The sequence below is a fragment of the Orbicella franksi genome, chromosome 1, assembly GCF_964199315.1.
Source record: "Orbicella franksi chromosome 1, jaOrbFran1.1, whole genome shotgun sequence".
NCBI classification, from domain to species: Eukaryota; Metazoa; Cnidaria; class Anthozoa; order Scleractinia; family Merulinidae; genus Orbicella; species Orbicella franksi.
In genome coordinates, this window is record NC_138145.1 from 23855037 (window position 1) to 23868318 (window position 13282).

Here is a 13282-nt window from a genome sequence, read left to right on the forward strand (position 1 = left end):
AGGGTCAAGGAAGCTCTCCACATAAGCATTCACCCTAATAACATCAACAGGGATAGTGGAATTGAAATTCCTGAAGCATGGATGCCCATGATGAAAATACACAACAGGAGAACGGTACAACAGTGGACCGCTGAGGGAACAGCTACTCGCTGGAACAATGGAACAATGGGAGGATCGAAATGCACCAATCACAGCCGACCTTCGTGATACAAATGGTGCCGTGTAATCAGTCGACCTCATCACCTGAAGAAGACTAGCAGTAAGCAGTCGAAACGTCGCGATCTACATCTCAAGTGACTACATCGTGAGACAAACGATAATACACTATTATTGCATCTACCACAATGGACAACAGCAACCTTTTCAATATTTATCTACTTATTTAATCTTTATTTATTTAGCTTTATCACAGTTTATGCTCATTTTACATTATTGCTTTGTATTGACAAGACACGCACCATCGAGAGGGCAGAGATCTTTCTTTCTCCATTTGCATGTTAGCTCGATATGTACGTTGTTCTTTCTCAGTACTGTCGCGTTGTGGCTTTTGATGATGGTTGCCATGTTACTCATACAGCTTTAGCTGACTTTCACATTGTTTCTCTGAAATATCTTGTACAAGACGTGTGATTTTGGAAAGTGCTTGTCAATGAAACAGAGGAACGATTTCGCAACATTCGTCTGAACATTAGCACTGTACGGCGGGTTGAACCTAATGATGTTCCTTGCTCTGTTCTTGCGTCTGCGATCTGTTGGTTGATCGCTCCTCGCATATTGCAGACGTTAACCATAGCCGCTGGCCTTGAGGGCATCATTGTGAAGCCTTGTCAAAGTCCTCAGAGTCACAAGAAAGGCTTGAGATCCGGGTGCTTATAGTAGCAGGTAGGTGTTTGATTATGGAAGGGGGATGGTTGGATTTTGAGTTGACGTAGAGCGGGTGGTTGTCTGGCTTTCTGTACGGATACAACTTTCCGGTTGAGAGATTAAATGTCACATCTGGGTAGTTGACAATTTTAAGATTGGACTGGGCTGTTATTTGCAGGCCTAACTCTCCAAAAATTTCTTGAAAAGTCTTTTCTCATCTTATCAAGGGATCTTGCGCTCATGTTTTATAACACTGTTAGGCCATCATCCCTGTAGAGGCCGATTTTTCCACCGCGGTAGGTGGTTACGAGCTTGTGAAGCATGCACAGGCCTACTAGCGCACACACTTCAGTGCCATTATAGCTACCCATTGCCACATCGAACATAGGTTAATCCCCTTTCTTGACCCACAGATCGTTGTTATTGAATGGAAGGGTCTTCCTAGAGTGCATGAGAATCTCTACGTCTTCATCAGAAACGGTGGTGAATTTACTTGCGTAATCCAGCGACAACTTCAGTAGGTCTTCAGATATCGATGGGTAGAAGTCAACTATATCAAAAATCAGAAAGGTGTTCTGGCTCTTGTTCTTTATGCCGGGAAACCAATCGATTACAGAGCGTGTGTTTCTCCATTGGTTGGCGTTAGTGTGGGGCCTGATGCAGTTGATGATTCTGTCCAGGATCTTCTGGCTGATCAGCCCCAGATTATTCTTGGCTGGGTTAATGAGCCTGCACTTCGGGTTGTTCGGAAAGTTCTCTTTGTAATCTTTTAGGGAGATAAATGCCTGTCTTCTTGCCATTGACGAAATCCCATCACCAATGTCAAGCTTCGTAGTGATACAATTCAGCTCATAGTTGACACCGTTAACGGATTGCTTGTCCGATTTAGGGTAACTCTTGGTAACGTTTTCCCTCAGTAGCGTCTTGTATTGGGCTTTGTCAAGTTCGTAGACATTTTTGGACTTGTGTGCAAACACGAGGACCTTATCAGAAGAGTTGGCTTTTTTGACATCATGTTTTAGCCTGTCTTGAAAGTTGTCCCGAACTTTTTGAACCTCAGGTTCTCAACTACCTTGAACATTTCGTCTTCAAAGGGCTTAAGTTCGTCAATTGGCGGTGGGCATTTCCAGGACTTCAGGTTGAACTTACTAGATTGGCAATTAATTGATGGATTAAGGAAGAAAAAGCTTTCCATCGCATTCTCTTCAGGACGTTTTCCACTTTATCAAGCAAATTGATCTTGTACGCGTCCAAGGGATGTAATTCATGGAGTAGTTGTCCGAAATCCGTTGTTGGCGTTACACATTGCGTTACGCGTAGAATGTTCTAGGTGTTGATTGTCGAACGTGAGAGAAAGTAAGAATGCTCAGGAAGATTGTTTACCTCGATAGTTCAAGATTGTACTGAGATTGTGAAGTTATACAGTCCTCAGACAGAAGGAAATAAAGATTGTGAAGCTCACAGGTGTGAATTTCTACAGTAGTCAAACACAGTTTTTCCGTCTTCGCTGGGATCTGTGGAACAAAGAGTGCTCTACTCGAAAGGAGCAAGAATAAACAAAAAGAATAGAAGTGGTTTCACACAATCGTAGGAGTGATTCATACAGTCGCTTGGTAGACAACCGATTCTTTGAGGCAATTTCCATCCATAGGACACTCAGCTGGTTTTCTGCAGTTGCATGTTTTAGGCGGCATGATCTTTTAGTGCAAAATGGATTTATTATGTCCGTCGATGTTCTGTTTCAGGTTAGACATGCAGCTTTAGCTGATCTTAACTGTGTTATGGTTAAAGATCTTATGTAACACATGCTCCTTGGGGAATTCTTCATCAAGGATCTTGAGAAAGGCTTGTCCAACGTTGGTGACTACATTGTTGCTGTATGGGGGGGTTAAACCAAGTTATTTCCCTCTTTCAATTCTTCCTTTTCAGAGCATGCAGGTTGGGATGGGGTTTGGGGTGAAAAGGTAAAATGATGTGTGTATCCGCTGTCCCTGAGGGCCTTCTGGTAGATTGGCACTGCTTCATATATACTAGTGAGCGACAGTTCAGTGTAAGGCCATGTATGGATACCTAAAGTATTTTCCAGAGGTTAATGCAAAATATCATCGGCTGACTTCACCATAGTCACCTGAACTACATCTATATAACTGATGTGAAGTATATATGAAATAATTCATATTTGAACTGCGTTTGTGGATGAAAGTGAAGAATGATCATCACAATAAGCCTGGAAAAAAAAATCCCGTTGAAGCCCTGATTTTTTCAGGCTTCTTCTTTCCAAGTGCTTAAATTGGAAAATTTACTGCGATGATCATTCTTCACTTTCATCTACAACCGCAGTTCAAATATGAATTATTTCATATATACTTCGCATCATTTCACTCCTCATGGGAAGATATGAACTCAATTAATTGACCTTGCTCCCAATGTGTGCCTTCATAGCTCAGTTGGTAGGGCATCGCACTGGTATCGCGGAGGTCACGGGTTCGAATTCCATTGAAGCCCTGATTTTTTCAGGCTTCTTCTTTCCAATTAGTTAAATTGGAAAATTTACTGCGATTATCATTCTTCACTTTCATTGCGTTCCAAGAACGCAAGCCTAATTTTGCACTGTGCACGGTTATATGCAGAAAAACTCCACATTCCTGTAAGGACACCAAAATGGCCACCCCGCTTGGTTTTTGCAGGGGCATGTCACGGCCAGTAAACTGGTACTGTTAAATACTAAGACATGTGATTCCATGTGATAAGACATGTGGCGAACATGTGAGCATGTAAGCAGGCCATGCGAGCTCGTCTTTTCGCTGGATCTTTGTTTGACTTCTTTCCATTCAGTCGCCGTGGGCTTCGTTATTTTGTGATCTCAGCATTGGATATTGGTGAATATACACGCTTCGACGGTAGCATTTATCGAAATCTGAGGGAATTGTCCTTGTTTATTTTATATGTTAACGAACACGACTTTGAATCGCCCTGGCTTTGGAATGTTAACTGTGGGAACAGCTATATTTTGATTGCATTCGTTGATTAGCTCCAGTCGCGACAGATACATGTAGCTCAGTCTTTATCGCGTCAAATATTGTTTTGAATCGGTGGAAAAAGATCCATAAGAGTGTGCCTGAACCAAGGAATGGCAAATTATGTAAATACTGTTTACTTGATTCATCAGGGAAATACTCGAATCAGTCGCACGGAGTTTGTTTACGCAGACGATCACCGAGCACACGACTGCAAATGTTTGCTTACATTTGTGCTTCCAGCTTAGAATAATGTATATAAAATATACTTTTTCAAGTCAACTTTTAAACATTACCAGTTACTTTGAGATTATTTAGCACGAAATTTGAGTCTTCGGAAACTGGCGCTGTCACGCACCGAATAATAATAATAATAATAATAATAGATTTGTATAGCGCCATATCCAGGGCTCATGGCGCTTTACAGTAAAAAATGTTATTAAACGAATCAACAAATTATAGTTAGTACAGTGACCTCTTAACTGGAATGGACTTTGACACTATGATATATCTGTCTGTAAAACCTCGGTTGTCGATGAAAAATGTTGATTTTAGCAATAGACAGAGATTGAAAGTCAGCTAGTGAAACCATTTATTTAAGGTATAAATATTAAAGTGACGGCATCGAACGCACTCTCATAATCTTTGATTACTACTAGTTTATATAACTAGTAGAGATACAATAGGTGCAGTAGAAAATTGTTGAAAATTGTTGAACATCAAAGTCATGACACCAATTGCTTTTTGCTAGATCTACATCTAAAGCACATGAGGCTTAAATTCATTTTAGTTTTATAACAGATGCAAAATCAGCCAAAAACAAATAGGAAAAATAGGAGGTTTCATTAAAAAAAATAGGAGAAAATAGGAATCTGTTCAAAAATAGGAAAAAAATAGGAACTGAACATGCTGCACTGATTTACGCTAGTCAATCAATAATTAACATTAAAATTGCTCCACAAATTATCGATTTCATTCAGTGTATCAGTGATCACAAAAAACACACACTATTAAGTGTTCATCAAGAGTTGTATGAGTCAATTAAATGCCATCAGGCTCCAGGCTCTCCTGGTCAATAAAGCTTGGTTACTGAAGTCTCATGATACCTGGTGTAACAAAACCTTGCAATGCAATGGGTGTGAGGTCATACACCGTATAAAGGAAAAAGTCGAGCCAGTTTTGATTCACATGTAGCTGCTGTCAATGTAAATGTATATAATTATACATGTACATTAACAGCAGCTATATGTGGCTTTCAACGAAAGAATTTCGCTTTTTTTTTACATGAGATTTTACTGTCACGCCAGTAAAATATAGTTAATGGAGCGTGACGTACGTTCTGAATGAGCCGTTCATGGCGGCATCACTTTCTATAGAGCTATTGAGCAGTTATATTCCAAAGGTCAACAAACTGTAAGCGCTATTGTAGCTAAACCTAAAACATTGTAGCTTTGTTATCTTCTGAACGTTATAACGTACCATAGCATTGGTGCAAAGCATTAAAGCACTATTCATGTTTAAGATGTTACACGTGTTAGGGTAAGCTGTTCGGTAGTACAGCCTTTTCTACTGGCTTACAAGCAGACGAACGTCTCCGTATAAAAGCTCGGAAAACTGTTCGGAGTCCATTCTGAGTTCGTCTAAGCAACGTAGCTATTACTTATTGTAAATCTATCGTTTAATTTTCCCTCCCTCCCTCCCTTTGGAGACGAGGTTGGTCATGTCTTCCTGCATAATAAACAAGGGGTCACTCCTGTGTGGTGCGGTTAAGTCTGCGCAGCGACTTCCCCCAAGCTTGTTGTTTTTTCATCGCCTTTGAACATCGCTTGCTAACCGATACTCTTGTCCGATCCAGCACGTGCTGTCTGTCATTCAGCTCGTAGTGCTGGGGAGATAAGTGAGGTTGTTTTGTCACGCTATCGCCGGAAGTCGCATGGGCTAACCAAACGCAAGGCAGTGTTCCCCCATTAACGCCATCACGAGTTGTTTGTATTTGAGTAATAGCTCTGGTTCAATCGCAAGTCGCCACGGTTAACTTACTTTCGCTAGGAACAACGACATTAATTGGAATTTAGCCCTCCAGTTGTAATACATGTAGCTCATAAAGTGGGCCTTTTGGTTTAAAACTACTACATCAACGCAAATGATTTCTTGTAAACAGTCAGGAGAGCACTCTTGAGTAAAAATGATAAAATATCATTGCAGGAAAGATCATTGCAATTAATTTATGCATGCTGCTTTATCGGTTACAGAAACAAAACTTCAAAACAGTCAGGACTAAATTGAATTCTAAGGCAACCCATGACCACTGTGATTCTTCCAAGTGCTCTACCACCTGAGCTGTTGACTGAAGTCAGTTATCTGGCACAAAAGCAAACTCAGTCAAAACAAAAACACCTTAACAGTTCTCGTGATAGTTTAAAATTTCGATAACTTCTGTGGCATGGTCGTATTGTTTTGATGCAAGAAATGTAGCTTTCATATTTTTGATGCCATGGACCAGAAAAGAGTAATTTTCTGCCCTTCTAATTAATTTATTTACTTTTTAGTTATTTCTTCACAGTTTTTTTCTGCAAATGGCCGATGACCCAATATATAATTACATGTAAGTCACAAAGTTAAGATAAAAACCCTTAGTGACTCTTTCCTACAAACAAGAGCGAAATTGTGCATACTATGGCCATAATTAACAACTCTGTAAATATCAACATACACATTATGTCCTTACATCATGTGCAGTTTTGTAAACTCTTTTTATAAATGATGCAGAAGACAAATGTGTGTTTTTTTTCAATTATGGGTATTTTTTGGGGGTGCAAATTAACCCCTGGCTTGTTGTTGACTTTTCTTTCAACATATTCCTGGCACAAACATCTCTTGGGAAGTCCCTGATATATTGCGTACGTAATTTCTACAATCTTAGGTACACTTAATGGGTATAGTTTGTTAAAATTTAACTGGAAAAGTTGGTGAAACCACACACTGAACAATTACATGGTCACAATTGGTCTTTTTTTTTTCAGTTGCTGATCCACGAAAAACAAGTCCTCTTTTTCCGTTATGGTTAATTATTGCAATCAGGAGCTCTGCTTTTAGGCCTGGCTAAGTCTATATATTACCAAACAGATGTTGCGCCAAAAAAAAAAATGTTAGTCGAGAAAATGAAAATGTGAGTCGAGAAATATAGAATGCTGACCAGTTGGACAGTTGTCCCATATAGTGAAATACGATACAGCCTTAGAAGGGTGGCAAATGCAGCATACTTTTGTCATTCTATCATGCTTTATCTCAAAAAACAACTATGGCTTCGAACGAGTCAAATGAGTTGTAAGACATTGTTCGACGTGTTGTCGAGAATTTAGGGAATTTCCAGCCCTGAAATTTGCCACGTCTGCTCAATTGACATTTCCTCTTTACAAATGTTTTCTGCTTTCTCCTCATTTTATGAATCAGTATGAGACAGTTAACACTTAACAAATAAAGAAGCCTCGACTGTGCTCTGTTCTGTTGTAAAGCACTTAGGAAGCGGTAGAGCACTCCAGAAGTGTAGGGGAAAACACGAGACGTAGTCGAGTGTTTTTCCCTACTTCTGGAGTACTCTACCGCTTCCTAAGTGCTTTACAACAGAACAGAGCACAGTCGGGGCTTCTTTATTTGTTTTATGATAAAGAATCAGATAATTTTCCCACGCATTCGGTTGAATTTTCAAACCAAACTTTATTTTCCAAACGAGCAAAAGTGGCGTCAGCCGTGCACTGTTCTCTGATAAAGCACGCTAAAATAAGCCAATCACAATCCTTGTTAGAATTGTTCAAATAATTTGATTGGCTAACGAAGCGACAGCTATCAATCACAAACTGGACTTCAGCTAAGCTTTCAGTTTCGAGTAGTCTGAGCGACTTTCGAGAGAAGAACGATGCCTTCAAAGTTCGCTTTTAAGTTAATTTTTAAATACGGATCTAAACGCAGGTAAAGGTTTACAGTTCAAAGGAATCCGGCCGTATTGTGGCCCATGAAAACGAGCACTTTTCCAGTGGGAATTACGAAACGCGGAGCTCAAAGCTTGTGGATGAAAATGCGAAATGCCGAGTTGAATTTGAAAGGAGCTACAGTTATTTACGGCTGGTAGCCGCATGCAGCAAGATTGCCCGAACTAGCGTAAAAGTTAGAAAGACTTAATGGCTCCCACTGGATCTACTCCGAGCACAGAAGAGAATATCAGAGCAAGTTTTTCACTGACCACTCGTCGGTTTACTTCGCTGAGATGACCGGAGAACGAGCGTTACTACACTGCATGTTACTGTTGTTTGAGCAAATGAGCATTTTTCAGTAATTGTAAATTTACAAAAATAAAGCTTCTCATCATAAACAGAGACAGTTCAATTGTTGTTTTCTGTCGTTGTTTTACTTCTTAGTATAATTTCTGCCTTCGTAACAAATATGTCTCTATCGAAGCACTGTCTAGGTTGAGAATTTGTTTATTTCGCTACAGCTGTACATGTTTTGTCGGCGGGAATCTAGCAAAACTTGTTATTTTAGTACACTTTTAACACTGCTGTTGCTAACAATGGTCTCTGTGAGCCATATTTACTGCAGAAAAATAGCTCGCTTTCACTGCGTTTGTCTGAGTCACAGGGGATGTTTAATTTGGGTCAAATTTGTCAAAATTCCGAAGCAAAAATTTGGAAGCCAATTTACCGTCATCAAACCGTGCTCTGTTCTCTAATAAAGCACGCTGTTTCAGCCAATTAGAGCGCACGTTATATGGAAACTTTATTATAATATGTTTTTGAAAGATGTATGGAACATGCTGCATTAGTTAGTAAGTTAGTGAGTCAGTGAGTCAGTGAGTCAGTGAGTGAGTCAGTGAGTCAGTGAGTGAGTGAGTCAGTCAGTCAGTCAGTCAGTCAGTCAGTCAGTCAGTCAGTCAGTGAGCGAGCGAGCGAGTGAGTGAGTGAGCGAGTGAGTGAGTGAGTGAGTGGGTAAGCGAGCGAGTGAGTGAGTGAGTGAGTAAGTAAGTGAGTATAGTATAGTAGTATAGTATATCTTTATTGCGCCTTACTCTCCAAAGGGAGGTATTGGTCTGTTTACAATAAAGGTTTAACATTAACTAGTACAATAAGAAATAACATTCACTTGATTCTTTTATAATTCAAATAAAATTAAATAAAAATTATAATGCTCATTTCGTTTGTAAGTTGAGAATCTCTTTTCTTTTTTTAAACATTAAGTTGATAAATTTACCTATTATTTTTTATGTAACTCTATTGTCAGCTCTAAGTAAGTACTTAGTTCTCTCGTTATCGCTCAAATTTGCGTAAAGTGCATCTTTGTTTGAAATGTGAGAATGGAGCTCAACTCTTATGGTAGCGTACCCCTGGCAATACATCAAGGAATGCTGTTCGTGTTCTATGCAATTTTCTTTGCATACTAAGCATGTTCTTTCCTCTACTGGGATTGATGCTCCTTTATTTTCATATTTCCCAGTTTGTATTCGTAGTGAGTGAGTGAGTGAGTCATGGTAATGGTGATGGTGATGGTGATGGTGATGGTGATGGTGATGGTGATGGTGATGGTGATGGTGATGGTGATGGTGATGGTGATGGTGATGGTGATGGTGATGGTGATGGTGATGGTGATGGTGATGGTGATGGTGATGGTGATGGTGATGGTGATGGTGATGGTAATGGTAACTGGTAACTAGATTGTTTAAACATAATAATGGCCAACAAGTAGCGATCGATTGTAACATAGATTTGTGATCCAGGTTGCGTTGATTTTATTTCAAATCGGCATGATTTGCAGTGTTGAACTTCTGGGATCAGCGGACATGCAGATGTATGGAGACCCGTACGTTGCGCAGAAGGGTTAACCTGTGAATCTGTCAGCCCTATTTGTAGAGCGTTTTCACGTGAAATCAACATCATTGAGCTTATGCGCTGCGTGAAATTGACATTTTGCTGTTTTCTAAGTGAAACTAACATCCTTGTCGTCACGCGTTAACGTGAAATCAACATTTTGACCTATTTAGACCTGAAATCAACATCATTGAGCTTATGCGCTGCGTGAAATTGACATTTTGCTGTTTTCTAAGTGAAACCAACATCCTTGCCGTCACGCGTTAACGTGAAATCAACATTTTAACCTATTTAGACCTGAAATCAACATCATTGAGCTTATGCGCTGCGTGAAATTGACATTTTGTTGATTTCTAAGTGAAACCAACATCCTTGCCGTCACGCGTTAACGTGAAATCAACATTTTAACCTATTTAGACCTGAAATCAACATCATTGAGCTTATGCGCTGCGTGAAATTGACATTTTGCTGATTTCTAAGTGAAACCAACATCCTTGCCGTCACGCGTTAACGTGAAATCAACATTTTGACCTATTTAGACCTGAAATCAACATCATTGAGCTTATGCGCTGCGTGAAATTGACATTTTGCTGATTTCTAAGTGAAACCAACATCCTTGCCGTCACGCGTTAACGTGAAATCAACATTTTAACCTATTTAGACCTGAAATCAACATCATTGAGCTTATGCGTTGCGTGAAATTGACATTTTGCTGATTTTTAAGTGAAACCAACATCCTTGCCGTCACGCGTTAACGTGAAATCAACATTTTAACCTATTTAGACCTGAAATCAACATCATTGAGCTTATGCGCTGCGTGAAATTGACATTTTGCTGATTTTTAAGTGAAACCAACATCCTTGCCGTCACGCGTTAACGTGAAATCAACATTTTAACCTATTTAGACCTGAAATCAACATCATTGAGCTTATGCGCTGCGTGAAATTGACATTTTGCTGGTTTCTAAGTGAAATCAACCTCCTTGCCGTCACGTGTTAACGTGAAATCAACTTATAAACCTATTTAGACCTGAAATCAACATTTTCAGCTTATACGTTGCGTGAAATTAACATTTTGCTGCTTCCTAAGTGAAATCAAAGTCCTTGCGATCGCGGCGGGCCGATCTTTTGTCATGATAAACCGAGGCGAGACTTCGACTTATAACAAAGGCTTGACTTAGTTATCATAACAAAGGATCGGTTCTGTTTATCATAACAAAGGCCCGGCTTCGTTTATTTGAAGGCCTCGGCGGAAAAAGGGCGTTTGGTATTTTAATCAAAAGTGAACTTTGTTGAAAACGCTCCAAATTTCGCATGCAGTTTTGTTTAGGTATGTTTAGCAATGTCCCGTATTTTTTTCGCTAAGCTTCGTTTCGTTTTCGAGATATTGGGTATGCAAAAAAACCACTCCGTTTTCCTAGCGGCGTCTTTATAAACGAAGCAAAAACCAGTGGAAAAAATACAGGACCATGTTTTTCTATTACATTGAAGGCCACATGCAAAAATTCAAGCCCTTTCGCGAATTTTTTTTTTCACCCAAATCGTCACTTAGCATGGTTTTGCACTCACCCCTTCATTTATAAAGTAAAAATAATGATTAAGAGACTGCTGATCAGTAAAAATCAATTTCCAAGGAGAGTTTTTAAAAGTACTAAGTGACTCTGCTTTTCTCATCTGAAGAGGTAACCCATTCCATTCCTGGGAAGCAGTCACATGGTAATTATTGTGAAATAGGGCATGATTGTTTAGCTATTTAAGTTATTGTGTCCTCTAAATCATTACGCACTTCGGAATTAGATATCTACGGAGATGTCACAGAGGAAAAATATTTACATGACATGGTTAGCACCAAAAAGTTAAAAGATGTGTCAATCACATTGCAATTTGGCGGTAAGCAGAGCGAAATACAGCTAAATATGGCATGATTTTTAGGCTATGTAACGCATCTTGATCTCTAAATCATTACATACTGCGGAATCTGCATTCAAGTTACTTTGAGATGGTGCATTAAACCTAGAAATCTACTGTGGAATCTGTATTAATGTAGGTGTCAGTAGACATTCAGAAATCCAGGGGGACATAATGCAGAAAAAAATGTTTACGAAGTTGTCTGATCACACTCCGACTTGAAGGCTATGGAAACACAAACGGGTTTAAGATCATTTAATGCATCCTGACCTCAAGTAGTAAAGTGAAATTAGTTTAGTTTTTTAAGAAATGTTCTTTCTCTTAGCCATAAAATAACATGTTACCGTTAAAAATCTCCTCTGAAAAGAGATGTTTCAGACAATTATGGAAAAGCAATCTTACACATGCACAGGCCATGACACCCTCCCTTTAAGAAAATACTATACAGGTATGTACCTGCCAGCCTTGCATGTGTCCTGTTTTGTACATTTGTTTCCATCATCACAAAGGACTTCGGGGCGATTAGACCAAACACTGTTAGCACGAGCCGTTGTATTATACAAATCACACCACTGACACTGGTTTGATGGGTTTAACTGCTGATGACCATAGTCCTGACCTGTATGGAAAATTGCATTGCTTCTTTAGTATTTGACAGCTTTCCCTGAAATGTACACTTCTCTACTTCCTATTTTGTACAATAAACAACTAAGATCAAGGACATATAATGGTGAAAATTTAGTTACCTGCTATCTTACACATGCAGTTGTCATTCGCAAATCCAAATCCTGTCTTCAGAGTGCAGCTGTCGCCATTACAGTACTGACACACAGAGTTACAAGTGAAAGGTGTGGCAGTACATAGGCTACTTAGACACGTGTCTCCACGTGTGCATGTGTCATTATCATCACATGCCACACCATCACGACTGGACCATGTGCTGGTGCTCTTTCCAGGATCACACCACTAGAATGAAAAAAACATACCTGTGTAACTGTGTATATCTGACACACTACATAATGATTTCCCTGTAACACATAGAGAGTATCATTCCAAGACACAACCCCTGCACATCCCATTTCACAACCTCTAAAGCATGTCCAGTTGTTACTAGGTTGCAGCACTTAATGACACCGCTGTACATGATTGTATTGCAATGGCAGAGAGTAATATCAGTAAGATCCAATGCTTAATTCCCTTCAGTCATAGACTTTTAGTAACACTGATCATGAAGTATACATCCACCCATAAATTAATTGTACCCTCACAAATGATACGCTGTGGGCTTTGAATGGTGTTTCAACTCTTTTAGCAACTTATGTTATTAAACATAGGCACGCAAGACATGCAGAAGCTATTTTTTGGTGAATTTAAAGCCTCTGGAAGTTATTAACTTAAAGATAATTATACATCCATTTTCCCTAAATACTTCAAGTATAAGTGAGCCGAATGAGTGAAAGACAAGGTCTTGTAAACTCTGAATGGTCTTGATTATATGCCTCTTTGTCTCCAAACATGGACTTACTGTCTGAAAAAGACTTGCACATTCAAGTCAGTTTCCACATCACGTGGACAAACAAAATACCCACTGCAATCCTTAATGCTTCCATTTGCTACCGAGCGGTTCCAAACGGTA

General features: G+C 39.5%; 1 protein-coding gene across 2 annotated transcripts in view; it reads right to left on the minus strand.

Annotated features, from left to right (window-relative positions):
• Window positions 1–13282, minus strand: part of LOC145478309 (uncharacterized) — a 57090-nt gene that overhangs the window by 16248 nt on the left and 27560 nt on the right. For both annotated transcript variants that reach the window (XM_081456286.1, XM_081456295.1), the window contains exons 6-7: window positions 12393–12612; window positions 12103–12265 (exon numbers count right to left, since the gene is read on the minus strand). In XM_081456286.1, coding sequence (XP_081312412.1) covers window positions 12103–12265; window positions 12393–12612 — 383 coding nt within the window. The remainder of the gene's footprint in view (window positions 1–12102; window positions 12266–12392; window positions 12613–13282) is intronic.